We start from the raw sequence: 15,307 nt of genomic DNA, 5'->3' as shown, positions 1-15,307 counted from the left end.
AAAATTAATATTATCAATTTTTCCCTGAGGTGAATAAAAAGGATACTATAAAAAATTTAAATAAAAAAAGAAGAAGATAAATCTTATGGGATTAAGTATTTATTTTTATTAAGTTAACTACCCATTTCTAAAACTAAATCCCACTAATTTGTCAAGAGTTCATCTAAATTAAAGAAAAATAAAAACAAGATAAAGGGTTAGTGGCATAATACAAATCAAATACAAAAAATAAAAAAAAAGGGAAATAGTCAAGGGCCCCCCCCTTTTTTGGACCCCGGGCTTTTTTTGGGGGCCGGGGTTTCTACCAAAGAAATTTTGGCGGACCCCGCTATTGGCCCCCCGAAATTTAAGGCACGGGGCCCGGACACGGAGATTGCGTTGGGTTTTTAACCCAACACCGAATGCGGAAGGCGAACGAATCCCTCGGACTCGTATGCGATGGTCATGCATAAAATAAAAGGAAAAGAATTAGTATCTAATCAATGAATAAGGCTAAACATGTAAACATACAAATTCAAAACAACTTCATAGATTATCTATATACTATGTATATTTAAGTATATTCATGCATACACATTCATATGTTATCCAACCAATTTTTACCGTATATTGATGTTAACGAATAGGTAGAGCTTTGCGAAGGTGCGCATTTGGCCATTCAAGAACAGGGAGTTAAAACACATCCGCTAAGAATAAATTAATCACTAAAAGCTCCACTACCAATACAAAGGGAACCCCCTATGTATAATTTTAGCCAACACTATACCTTTTCAAAAATTTTAACAAGTTTAGTTTTAGTTAAAAACCGGACTTACTTTTTCGTCACGATCAAACTTAAGGTTTAAAATTTGTTTAAAAATGGACAATCTAATAAAGCCTAAAAATAGGGATGAAGTTTACTAAACCATTTGAAATTCTTAGGGAGGGAGCCCCTTTTTAAGAGAAAGACAAAGAGCAAGTTCATTTCATTTTCCGTAAAATTTGTTTTTTTTGGGGGTCTTTTAACAAAACTGGTGGACACAAAAAGGAAGAGAAGGTTAAAAAAACCCCCCTTTTTTTTTTTTTCACGAAAATAGGGTATCTTGAATCATATGAAGGCATACACAAACCAATATCGTATTTAAAAAGGACACACCCATAACCGGCCATTCTTACATACAGACGTCTTCTACTAAAACAATTGGGTGGGCTATCCTATCGATGCAAGAAAGGGGAAAAAACCCAAAAACACATGAACGACTTACCCCGAGACCGGGCCCTTAGTGTTATAACAAAGAAGATTTCGGGTTTAACTGAGAAGATAGAGCGCTTGTTAAAGTTTTTTAGGACTCACCCATTTAACATGAAACATTTAAGACAAACTTTTGTCCAAGACAAATGAAACCATTTTAAAACCGCACTAGGCGCTTCATATCACTTAAGGGGAAAGACGATTTTTATAACGACGGGGCCCAGATTAGTAGAAGAACTTGAAATTTTTTAAGGAATTTTTGTTTTAAAAATGCGTAAGGACTAATTAAAACAAGACATCCTCAAACCAAACATTGCGAACCAAACTAAATCAAGCTAATCCCCAAAAACAAAATTTTTATTAGCCAACATATGAAAAATTTAAAACACTTTTTAGGGCTAAACCAAAGCAAATTTCTATTACAAGACTAACGACAGGATAAACTGAAAATTAATCTAGCAAACTAATCCTACACATACGAACATATGAACACCATTAAAATCATTAAAGCTAGACTACAAGGAGCAAGTTTTACCTTCTTCGGGTGCAGCGAACAGGATGCGGGGGGTTTCGATATGCCTTCGAACACTTTCGATCTCCGAGTTTGCGTAGACTCGGATGCGAGCGAACCCACGCAAAAAGAAAAAAAAGATTATTTTTTCATTTTACCCAAAACTTTGGGAAATATCAAAATTAACCCCAAAAAAAACCAATCTTTTTTGGGGAAATTTTTTGGGGGCTTAAACTTATGCCTTGGCCCAAAGGGGGAAATTTTTCCCCAAAAGAAAACCCTTGGGTTTTTTTTTTGGGGGGAATTTTTCCCTAAGCTCCATTGAAACCGACTCTTTTTGGATGTGGGCTTCCCGACATCCCAACCCAAAGCTCCGGGGAGTAGTGACGGGGCATATATTAACAAAATTTTAACCCCCCTAATCAACAAAACCAGAAATGAACTTGTCCTCGCTTTATTTTTATGTTCAAAAAGTTTTATTAGAACCCTCAAGTGGCAATTCATCGTTATGAAAAGAAAAATTTTGGGGTTTCCCAAAGGGTTTCTCCCCCTTTTTGGAAAATTTTCCTTAAATCTCCCAACATGTTTATCGGACCCCCCAAAAACGCTCCATGGGTTTCGGGAAATCTAAAAACGACAAAAAAGAAATTTGGGCCCGGTTTTCTTCAACCCTTCCACCACGGGGGGTTTAACCCTTGGTTGGCTTTTCCTCCAAAACTCTTCAACCTCCCCTTACCAAACCTTTTTTTTTTTGGCCTTTTCTTTTCTTGGGGCTCCTCGTGCTACTTCCGGGGGGTAACACCCCGATCTTGTCATCCCACAACCCCTTTCCACCGGTTTGCTTTTCCTTTGTTCTTTTCATCCGCCCCAGTAATTCCAAAGGAACTTTGGTATTGGGAAAATGGGTGCTTGAGCAAAAAGGCGGGATCTTTGGGAAGGGGGTGTCGGCCCCAATTTGGGGCCCCCCGAACCAAAATTACGGAAACGATAAAGGGGGGGGTGGTTCCAAACCCCTCCCGGGATTTTTTTTAGTCCCCTTTCCCAAATTACTTCTTATCAATGGGGATCATTTCCCTTTTCATCCCTGATTGGGGGGATTTCATTTATATTTGGGGGAGCCCCCAATGGGGTGACTCCTTTGACCCCCGCCCGGCTTTATCCCAAAGTAAAACCAGGCCCCAACCCCCATATACAAAAAATAAAAAAAAAAAAAGGGGAAATAGTCAAGGGCCACGCTTTCGGGCTTTTTTCGGGCCCCAAAGAAAATTTTTCGGAAGATTTTCGGTGAGTACGCGATGGTCATGCGTAAAATAAAAGGAAAAGAAGTATCTAATCAATGAATAAGGCTAAACATGTAAACATACAAATTACCTCTTCAACGGTATATTGATGAAAAAGAAACGAGCGCATTTGGAGTTAAAACAAAACATTAAGAATAAATTAATCACTAAAAGCTCCACTACCAATATTGATAGGAACTGACTGATGTATAACTTAGCCAACACTATAGCCTTCAAGAATTTAACAAGTTTAGCGTGGACTTACTTCTTGGCCTGTCACGATCAAACTTAAGGATTAAATTGTTTAAAAATGGACAATCTAATAAAGCCTAAACATGAGGATGAAGCTTACTAAACCATTTGAAATTCTTACGGAGGGAGTTCCCTTTTAGAGAAAGACAAAGAGCAAGTTCATTTCATCTTCTGTCAAATGTTTTGTTTTTTGTCATTTTAACAAAACTGGTGGACACAGCGGGCAAGAGATTAGGCATATCAAATCCCTTCTTCTTTTTTTTTTCAGAGAGATGAAGGCATACACAAACCAATATCGAATGTATAAGAACCTGACTGAGGCATAATGGCCATTCTTACATACAGAGACGTCTTCTACTAAAACAATTTATGGACTATCCTATCAGATGCAAGACAGTTAAACCAAACACACATGAACGACTTCGATTCTGTAGACCAGCGTTGATGTGTTATAACCAAAGATTTCGGATTGAACGTGAGAAGATAGAGCGCTTGTTAAAGTATTAGGACTCACCCATTTAACATGAAACATTTAAGACAGTTTTGTCCAGTACAAATGAAACCATGCCTATCGCACTAGGCAGTTTCATATCACTTAAGGGAATGACGCATTTATATAACGACGGGCCTAGATTAGTATTGACAGACACTTGAACATACATGAATTTTAGTTTCAACATGCGTAAGGACTAATTAAACAGTACATCCTCAAACTAGCATTGACGCTAACCAAACTAAATCAAGCTAATCACACAACAACAGCCATTAGCCAACATATAAGAAGTTAAATGACACTATATTAGACTAAACCAAAGCAAATTTCTATTACAAGACTAACGACAGGATAAACTGAAAATTAATCTAGCAAACTAATCCTACACATGAATATGAACACCATTAAAATCATTTAGACTACAAGGAGCAAGTTTTTTACCGGGTGCAAAATAACAGATGCTTCTCGAACACTTTCGATCTTAAATAAGACGCAAACGAAAAACCATATTTAGCATTTTAATCTTTATATCATTCGCTTACTAATCTTTTAGGAATTTTCAGTGCTTAAACTTATGCTACGTCTAAAGTGAAATATAAAAGAAACTTGTTTCAATTTTTGGGGGAATTTCTAGGCTAAAAGAAAACTTAAATTTTTTTTTTGGGGGGGGGGGGGTTCTCCTCCCTTTTTATGAACCCAGAAAACGAATATTTATAAGGCGCAAGATCTAGGGTTTGCTCGGGTTTGAAAAGCTGAAAATTGGGCGGGATTTCTGGTCAAATATTTTCAAATCCACATTGGAATCCCTTTTCTGTTGTTGAATCAGAAATCACGGAGAAAGAAAGCAAAACCATTAAAAACCTTCCTACCCGAAAATAAAAGGGAACTCATAAATGGACGATTTGGTTCATGAATACAAAACTCATTAAGATTTTCGGTAGCACGCGAGACAGAAAGAAGAAGAAAACAAAAATTTTTACCTCTTCAACGGTTGAAAAAGAAACGAGGGGATACAAACATTAATTGCCTTCCCCGAAATGGCCATGCGTGGTCTGTGGCCATGAAAGGGGCCTGCAGATTTGCCATTTTTGTTGAAGAGGCGAGAGAGAGAGGGGAGGTGAAGGAGAAAAGAGAGAGAGCTGAAGGGGGGTGTGCGGCTGAGGGAAAATGAAAGAACCCTAGTGGTTCTTTTGTTGAAATGGGGATTGGGCCGGTCGGGTCGGGTAGGTTAATGGACTGGGTCAATATTCTTTTGGGCTGGGTATTTTAAAACGGGGTGGTGAAAATTGGGTTGGGGTGAATTAAAATGGTTGGGATGATGAATTAAAATGTGGGCTGAATGAAAGAAATAATTTAGGCTTCTAATTTTAAATAAGAGACCCATTTTAATTAATTATATATTAAACGTGTGCTTAAATATTACCTAATATAAATACGTAATTATTAGTACTCAGATAATAAAATTATATGATGTCACAATAACAGTGCAATAATATTTTAAACGTCAATAGTAAATAAAAATAATAAATAGTATGCAATGAAAATGATAAAATCTTTGAAATGATAAAATGCGCAAAAATGTGGTGGTAAATAATAGTAACAAAATAATAGTAATAATAATAATAATGATAATAATATAATAATAATAGTGATAATAAAAATAATAATAATAATAATAATAATAGTGATAATAGCGGTAGTAGCAACGGTAATAAGATAAGACAATGACTACAACAAGACAATAAAATGCCAGTATTAATAAAAGTCAATAATTATAATAATAAAAAAATATAAATAATCAGTTTTTAAATTGCCAAAATTACTATAAATGTAAATAAATATTTAGGGAAGGCGGGACAAAATTGGGTGTCAACAGGTGGCCGGTTGGGCGGCATTCTCCTGGTTCACGGTTTTCTGTCGGTTGAGGCCCTCCCTCGAATCAACGAGGTTTGGGTTAATGAGTTCCGCTAGTAAGCCCCGCAGCCAACTGTTCTCATTTTCAGCCACAATCTCGTTGTTGTTGACGTGACCAGATTGTCCACTACTTGCCATTTGGTCCGTTTTCACAGAGACGAACAAAAGGTTGAAAAAATCTTAATAGGTAAGAGATAGAAACCGAGATCAAATACCACTATTATCCTAGCCCCACGGTGGGCGCCAAACTGTTTACCCCGAAATTGGATAATAAGTTGAATTTGTAAGTGAGGTATAGGATATGTGGACAAATTTCAATCTATTTTGGTTTTTGAGGGAATATATATGTGGGTTCGTGCACAGCGACTCATATATATGAATATATGTATTAATAACTTGAACAAATATGTTGATATTATAGATTCAAGCTAAATATATATGTATATTATGGTACTATATCGTATTGGATGGACGAATTAAGCCAAGGAACACTGTAAATCCGGACCAAAATTAGAGAGAGAGAGAGAGCTTCAATATAATTTCTATTACAATGTTCTAGATCTGAAAAAAGCTAACCCTTAAAAGTAGGGAAGTGTCCCCTATTTATAGTTTTGCCCTATGGCCTTTCATACAACATAAAGCCCTTTTAGAATGAAGAAAGCCCTAAAAGGATAAGGTTGGGTCGTACGGTCTGACACCCGTACGATTGGCAGCATTATGTGGCAGAACGGTCTTGACACGTGGCAATTTTGTAACTGATCAACCGGACTAACGGCCACGATCAACTCGGCCATGGAGAAATCGAATTAACGGCCACGATCAACTCAGCCATGGAGAAACCGGACTAACGGCCACGATCAACTAGGCTATGGAGGAACCGGACTGGCTGTGATGAGGAGTTTGCCCTGGATAAATCGGACCATATGATTTTATTCCGACTTCTTCTGATCAACCACTTCTGATGCAATACCCTCGGTCCGAAATAAAGTCTGCGCTCGTGCTTGTTTCTTCCTTCCCTTGATCCCCGGTCTCACCGGTCTAGCATTAATCCAATTTTTACCGTATACAAATATAACATAACTTGAAAGACTGGCTGTTATTACAAAAAGTTTTTATAGATCGAGGATGGTTATTATAAAGAGTCTGACTCTATTTATTCATTGAACATAGGTGTATCATTGGAACCATTAATTGGAGCAATAGCAGCTGGAAATGTTATGGTCTTGAAACCCTCAGAGCTAGCTCCTGCATGTTCCTCAGTGCTAGCCAAGACAATCCCAACTTATCTGGATAGCAAAGCTATTAAAGTCATTGAAGGTGATTATTCAGTTGGTCAGAAACTGTTGCAACAGAAATGGGACAAGATTTTCTTTACAGGTTTGAACTTAAATTTGCCCGATATGGTATTTCTTTTTTTCTAATGTATTCTCTCGATTGCACAAGATCCACTACTAGAGATAGGGATGGGCGTTCGGATCGTTCAGATTGTCTATGAAAATATCGTTTTTCGGAATGAACAAATTAGAATCCAAATCCAATCCAAATAACCTCGTATTGGATTGGATTGAAGTTTTTATGTCGTTTTCGGATTAATTAATTTGGATATTTCGGATTTTCATTTTTGACTTTTGAGTTTTAAAGCAGCCTTATTAGGAAGGATAGTAATTGCTTGCAAAATACCTCCTTTTTGCCACTAACCACAGAACATCTATTGTTTTCATACTCATTGTCATCTCAGGATAAACGAAATTAATGCGCCCAATATAGCTCTTACTATGCCTGTCGTGGGTGAGAGTGAGACATGAGAAAAAAAAAATCCTATATTATATTCGATTTAGTAGAAAATTTCATTTTAGAGTTATTAGTATTGGGTGCATACAAATAGGCCTAAACGTAAGGTATAAGAATTTCAGATTTTCGGACATTCGAAAGTCGAAGTAGTAAATTCAATATCCAATCCGAAATTCAGAAATTTTAAAAATAAAACCCGAAGTCCAATCTATAATCCAAATATCGAAACCAAATATTTCAAAAGTTTGGATTTCAGTTTGGTCTTCGGGTTGGCCCAAACTATGTCCACCCTCAATTAGACACTGCATTGAATGTAAATTTGATTTTAAAAAGTTACAATTAACCTTAACTTAAAACAGGCTAATCTAGACCTTCATTTTTTTGAGGGTGGCTAAGCTAGTCCATGAAAATATGACTCACCCAACTTATTACCTTTCATTTGTTAGCTCAGCCTGTTTTGACTCGCCCAATACAACCCATCTAAAATCTGGTTGATATGTATTACTCGCCCATTTGTAAGCTAAATCCGTTTAGACCCGTGCAATTCAGCTTATCTACAATTTGGGTTAATATGTAACCCAAATTGACCAATAGAAATCTTGTCAAAATATGTTTTAATAAAAATTTTTTGTTAAGATTTTTACACACTATATCACTCTGTTCAAGCTTATAATTAAAATGAGCCCAATATATTCATCTCTTTCTCTTTGATTTTGATTGACTCAATAACTCTCAAACTGTTTACAGGGAGTACAAAAGTGGCTCAAATTGTCATGGCAGCTGCAGCGAAGCATTTGACTCCAGTGACCCTGGAATTGGGCGGAAAGTGCCCTGCTATCATTGATTCACTCTGCAGTTCGTGGGATAAAAATGTACATTCAACTTTCTTTTCCCTATATCATCCAATTTAGTTTGAGACAAAGGGTTAAAAACACACCTCAATCACTTTTTTTTTATTTTTTTTATTTTTTATATTTCGTACCTGAACTATTCGAAGTGAGACTTTCCTACCTAAACTATTAAATTATCACTAGATAATTAGTAAAATGCACCTGAATGCTAACTAGACTAAATGTTTGACCTCAAACACCAAAATGCGCGTGAAGCATAATTTTCTCAAAAAAATACGTCCATTTGGCACATGTAACAACTATATATGAGCTGACACATTATTATTTTTATTTTTACTAATTTTCCAATTAATTCTTTAAAACCTAAGCTCTCCCCCTTCTTCATCATCATTTCTCAGCCATTTTTCTTCATTTCTTCTTCTGTTGTGCAAATTTTCTCATTATTTCTTCTTCATTATCAGCCTTGTTCTTCATTTTCTTCTTCTGTAAGAGCTAATAAGATTTTCTCCTTCATTTTGTTTCCTTTCATCTTCTGCATTGGTCATATTTTCTTGTCAAAATGTGGAAGAATGTCTTTTGCAAATGTAGGCAGATTATCCATGTGGAATTGAATTTTAACCTAACAATTAGTTCTGCCATGGTGGAATTATTTATCCACGTGGAGTGCCAGGTGGCACGATTTTTTAAACAAAAAAAGAGAGTGTAGTACACGCTCCATCATATATAAGTCGAGATGTGTTTTGCTAACTATTTGGTGATAGTTTAGGCAGGAAAGTCTCACTTCAGATAGTTCATGTATGAAACACAAAAAAAAGTGATAGTTGAGTCAGTTCATATATAGCTCTTACATATGCCAAATGGACGATTTTTTTTGAGAAAATTATGCTTCATGCGCATTTTTATATTTGAGGTAAAACATTTAGGCTAGTCAGCGTTGTGTGTGTTTTACTAATTATCTGGTGATAGTTAGGTAGGAAAGTCTAATTTCGGATAGGTCAGGTATGAAACACAACTTGTTTCCTTTTTTGAAAATTAAGAGTTAATGGTAAAAAATATATCTGAACTATTACTTTTTTTTGCAAATTTTACATCTTAATTATCAACTGTTCTCTTTCCTACCTGAATTATCAGCATCTACGTATCAAAACACCTACTTGAGTAGATGGTGATAGAACAACTGATAGTTGGCCTAGTCAGCGTCGAGGTATGTTTTAATACATAGATGATGAGAGTTTAGATAGAAAAAGATAACACCTGATACTTGAAGTGTGAAACTTGCGAAGTAACAATGTAAACTCTTTAATGCAACGATTCGCATCAATATTTTGACGTTAAAGTTTTTCTTAATAGATTGAAATAAGTTTTAAATTTATTTTAATATGTTAAATTGAATAATAAATTGTTAATTCTTGGAAAACGAAACAATCTTTTACATTTAGAATAAAGAAGGCTCTCATAAATTGGATAAGAGTGGGGTTTTTGCTTATTTATATATCTAATATATGAAGTTTTAATTATGTTGAATTCTCCTTGCTTCTTAATAAGTAATAACCATTAGATTTATCCTGTACTAGTTTTTTTTTTTTTTTTTTTGGTCTAATATTTTTTTTTTCTTTTCACTTTTTCATAGATCGCAATGAAAAGAATTCTTTCTGGGAAATTTGGGACCTGTGCTGGCCAAGTATGTGCTGGAATTGATTATATCCTCGTCAAGAAGACGTTTGCCAGCGAATTGGTACGTATTAATCAAATATTGCTTAATATTTCTATAACAACAAACTAACGTAAAATCAGGTATATTGGGTTTTCACGATTAATATTACTAATATTTAACTAATAATAATGCCTCTTATACAAAAACTCTTTGAAAGCAAGAAACTTTACTCTCATTTAATTTTATGCTGGAGAAAGAAATTGCATATTTTAGTTGCAACTTGTATACATCTAATTGGAAAAGGGCATAATTAGTTCCTCTTAAATTGAGTCCCAAATTATCAGTTAAACATAATTTTACGAGAGACCTAATTAAACTATTACCACCTCAAGACATAAAGAATCAAATTTAAACCTGTTGGTTAAATACGCGTGCTATCAAATGAAAAAACTCATATATATCTTTTAAATTCTTTCTGCAATGTATCAAATCTCGGGTTAATTTCACGTATACTTACTTAATTTTACTCATTATAACAGTAAAGTGATAAAACTATTTTTAATATATTAAATTAATTGAATTTATTCACTATAATAGTTAGGATTATACTTTGTATAATTAAAATTGAGGATAACATTCTTTTTATGCTTATTACAAAAGTTTCTCACTACTAAAATGTTCCTGAGTAATAATTTTGATAAATACTATTTATTTCTTATAAAATACTAATAGTCAGCATGTTCAATGTTGTACTAGGTACAAATGATTAAACTTGCCATTCCAAAAATGTTTGGAGAAAATCCAAAAGAATCACATTCAATGTCGAGGATCGTTAACAAAACGCATTTCTTGAGAATAAAGAATCTCTTAGATGAGCCAATGGTAAAAGCTTCAATCATATATGGAGGTTCAACCGATGAAGATAATCTGTGAGTAACTTCTCATTTTGATTTAATCTACGCATAGTTTTTACATTAAAGTATGGTTGATACGAGGAAAAAAAACATTTTTCTCGTAAAATGATTTTTGAGAAATGTTTTCAGTATTTAATTGGTGAATAAAAAATAAAAATGCTTAGAAATACTAATGATAGAGCCCTCAATTAGATAGTGTTTGAAGTCAAAATTCTATATGATACTTTTCGTGTTAAGATTGATAATATATAGCATTAAGTATAAATTAGATGAAGAAATATAAAGTAAGAGTTCAAAAAAATTCAAAGACATCATTTTCCGTTCATTAGTGAACGATTTTTCCTCTGGTGATAAAAAATATATTTGTTGAAAAAGTTTGACAATAGAAAATATTTTTCAAAAAAATATTGTCTTTGTACTAAGCGCACTTATTTAAACTATTATCTTGTGTTTTTTTAAAAGTTGCCAACAATAATGCATTTAAGTTTGGATAATGATAAATGTGGATGCAGGTATATTGAGCCCACATTACTTTTGGATCCTCCAGTGCAAGCAGCAATCATGACTGAAGAAATTTTTGGTCCATTGCTCCCTATCTTAACAGTGAGCATATACTATAAATTATTTTTCAATACTATCTAGTCCTCGCAAAAAAATAAAAATAAAAAGGATCTAAGAAAATATATAATTCCTCTTCTGAAATACTTGAATCCCCACTTTGAACTTGTAGATACATAAATATAACTTCTAAACAACAGAATATGTTCCATTATTACGTCCATAGATTTTCACAAATAATCTTTTTCTTAACTAAATTTATCTTTGATATATACATGGAAGTTGATGAGTTGTCTTATTTATCTAACTGTGTTCTTTCAAACTGCTTAAACTTTCGAACTTTTAAATTAGTTTTTCAATATAATTTGATTTCAGCCTTATAACAACCTCAAATATATTGCCCTTCCACGATAACTCTAATATTATTAAAAAGTTAGTTTGAGTATATATATGGACCTTGATTCATAATATTCATGTATATATATCGACTCATTTAACACCAACACATAAGTTGAACGATGTTTTGTTTGACGCGTGTGTGTATTTGTTAAAAATGTGAGGGATTATGTACGATTCATTAAAAAAGTCAATGACTAAAATAACTTCAACATTTCTAATTTGCCTAAAAAGGGCAACACTTGTTCTGATAAAGGTGTATTTTGTTTGTGTTGTTATTAGATGGATAACATCGAGGACAGTATTGAATTTATCAATGCAAAGCCTAAGCCACTTGCCATATATGCCTTTACCAAAGATGAAGAGCTCAAAAGGAAGATTATAAGCAGAACATCTTCAGGAAGTGTGGTGTTCAATGATACAATTATCCAAGTAAGTTTCAACAGTTCTCAAATTTTCTAATCGTGCAACATTTCATATATGATTTACTTAGGAAATCACCAAATTAATTTCCTGTAAGGGTTTGTTTGGTAAAGAAAATGTTTTTCTGGAATTTTTTTTTTTTTTTTTTAGATAAGTGGGTTTCTTTCTTATTTTCTGGTGTTGGTAATAAGTAGAAAATATCATCTCATCACAAAATCATTTATATATAATCTAGGCCAACACTATTGGCGTGGTATGGGAGGCTAGGGGTGTGGGGGTTGATGGAGATGGTGGCTATAGGGTTGTGGGTTAGGGTGGGTGACAATTAGTTTGGAATGCCACTTGTGAAACTTGTTATCCCTATTTTTATTACAAAAGTCATTTTCTTCATTTTTAAGGAACTTATTTTCCTAGAGAAGATATTTTTTCAATAATAAGGACCAACCAAACATAAGAAAATTGAAATACATTTTCCTCCACCAAACACACTCTACGTGACTAATTGTTTATGTTTTGAACTTCATCACTAAATTGCTCATAGCTAAATTTCTTTTGACAATCCTTCGCTATTATCTACATAATTTGGCTGTCGTTAACTTCTGTTATTTTAGTAGTAAACTAATTATTAAGATGAATATAAATGCAGTATGCAGCAGATACACTTCCATTTGGGGGAGTAGGGCAAAGTGGCTTTGGAAGGTACCATGGGAAATTTTCATTTGATACATTTAGCCATGAGAAAGTAGTTGTAAGGAGGAGCTTTCTTACAGACATCTGGTTTAGATATCCTCCTTGGAATGATCATAAGCTTCAACTCTTTCGGTTTGGTTTTAGATATGATTATCTTAGTATAGTTCTTATTGCACTAGGACTAAAGAAGGCTTGATGTTTGCTCAATATCCTATTTTATACTAGCAAATATTTGTATTTGTAATAGATTAGTTATCTGTCTTGCCTGCCCTATTGATAAAGTTTGATATGAAATTTACAATTAAGTGTGGATTTTCATCCGTTATTTTCATTACTCCCACAACTCTTTATTGTCATAATTCCCTAAATAGTTAATAGCCATGTTCATGGCATCCTCTAGTATTCCTCAATGTAATCTAATAAATAAAAACTTTGCAAGGCTTTGTTGGATACACATTTGAATGAAAAAAGTCTTTATACTCTCCTCCTACATCTTTTATCTACATTAATTCCTGTTCTATATTGCTCTCATTTTATAATAACACACGTTATCATCACCACTCCCCCCCCCCCCCCCCCCTTTCCCCTTTCTGTAGCTTATTTTTATGAATATTTCTCCATTGCTTTGGGCAACCATGAATTATAAAAGGAGAGTTTCAACGTTACGCAGTTGATTTTGCAAAATCATGTGCTGACCATTTCCAAATTCTTGTCTTCAAAATTGGTAACAAACACATTACTACTCTGATTTCTGAATCTAGTTTTTTCAGGAGTGTTCTGTTCAATAAATTTCTTATTAGTGCAACTAGTCATGGTTAATTAATTAGACACCCTGGTAAGCTATGTTTACGTATTAGTGGTTGCCTATGCTAAGTCGAAGTTATGCAAAATGTACCACGGCTAAATCATCTAGACATTTTGGTCTGCATAGTCTTAGATGGGAATCTTTCAGTGATTGACAATGAATGTGATTATCTGTGCCAACTCAACAAAACTGATATACCACATCTTGATGCTTTTGGGAATTCTGAGCTTCGTGATGATGGAGACCAATCTCTTCCTGAGTGCCCAACCAAGAAGGAAAAGTATCCCCAACCTACCCACTTCTACGCCTCCTCCCCTACCATTTCAAAGGCTCCAGTTGATTTTTTAAAAGATGGGGCAACAAAAAGATTAAAAGTATTGATTGAAAATGAATCTCAATATTTTTATTAAGCATAAGAGAGTTTTAAATAGCCAACTTAAACAAAAAATCTGACGAATTTAAAATTTAAGAACCTTAAATATAATATATCAACTAAACTTATGTATATAAATTTAAATTCAAATTTAAATAAAAACTTCTCTTACAACTAAACTACTTAGTATTCCTATTCCTATTTACAGTAACAAAAAGCAATTTTCAACAACTCCTTTTGTTCCAATGAAGCCTTCCACCATTCCTGCCTCTCCAACTACTTAGGACACCTTTGCTGCACCATGTTCCTCTACTGGCCCCGCCAAGCTTTCACGTATAGTTGCAGCCACTAAGCTCCATGAGTTTGTGGATTTTATAAAGAATGTTCTAAAGAGATGGGGCAAAATGGGTAAAAAATGGATTAAAAGTATTGATTGAAAATAAATGAGTCAATATTTATTCATTTAAGTTTTTGACATATATAAGAAATATTTAAATAGCGATAGTTTTATATTTAAACATAACAAAAATACAAAACATGCTTTATATTTAAAAAAAAAAAAAAATTAAATTAAATTATTTTTTATTTTTTAAAAAATATTTTTTATTTTTTTTAAAAAATAATATATCAACTAAAATTATGTATATCTCGCTCAAGACTTAAAAAGTTTGCTCAAAATTTAGTGTATGAAAAATGTATGAAATGTGTATTCAAATTTAAATAAAAATTTGTATCTTCTCTTACAAAAATTTCGCTCACATTTTCACTTATAAAGTTCATGTTAGATTTTCCGTAAAATTAATACAACTATAACAACATTGTATATAACTTTGATACAACATTCAAGACTTAAAATAATCGCTCAAATTTTTGTGTATGAAATGTGTATATCTTGCTCAAGGCTTAAAAAGTTCGCTCAAATTTTATGTATCCGTATGAAATGTGTATATCTCCTTAAACATTACTTAAAATTTTATGCATGATATCTTCCTCAAGACTTAGAATTTCATTCACATTGTTTGTATATAAATTTCATATTAGGTTCCTGGAAAATTAATACAACTACAACAACATTGTAACAATTTTCATACAATATTCAAGGCTTAAAGTTTTCGCTCAAAATTTTGTATATGAAAATTATATTAAAAATTTTGCTCACACATACACATTT

The 15,307-nt window shown here is 33.5% G+C and overlaps 1 protein-coding gene across 1 annotated transcript in view; it reads left to right on the top strand.

The window, feature by feature from the left end:
* The window catches only part of LOC132034584 (aldehyde dehydrogenase family 3 member F1-like), a 14,479-nt gene extending 1,196 nt beyond the window's left edge, over positions 1–13,283 (top strand). Inside the window, exons 2-8 of the mRNA XM_059424980.1 lie at positions 6,800–7,058; positions 8,220–8,344; positions 9,954–10,058; positions 10,734–10,906; positions 11,404–11,494; positions 12,128–12,277; positions 12,915–13,283. Of these exons, the coding sequence (XP_059280963.1) occupies positions 6,800–7,058; positions 8,220–8,344; positions 9,954–10,058; positions 10,734–10,906; positions 11,404–11,494; positions 12,128–12,277; positions 12,915–13,154 (1,143 nt within the window). The 3' untranslated portion in view covers positions 13,155–13,283. The remainder of the gene's footprint in view (positions 1–6,799; positions 7,059–8,219; positions 8,345–9,953; positions 10,059–10,733; positions 10,907–11,403; positions 11,495–12,127; positions 12,278–12,914) is intronic.
* The last annotated feature ends 2,024 nt before the right edge of the window (positions 13,284–15,307 follow it).

Source organism: Lycium ferocissimum, chromosome 10 (genome assembly GCF_029784015.1).
Source record: "Lycium ferocissimum isolate CSIRO_LF1 chromosome 10, AGI_CSIRO_Lferr_CH_V1, whole genome shotgun sequence".
Lineage (NCBI taxonomy): Eukaryota > Viridiplantae > Streptophyta > Magnoliopsida > Solanales > Solanaceae > Lycium > Lycium ferocissimum.
Note: the sequence above shows the minus strand (reverse complement) of the source record. Positions and strands in the feature narration are given on the sequence as shown.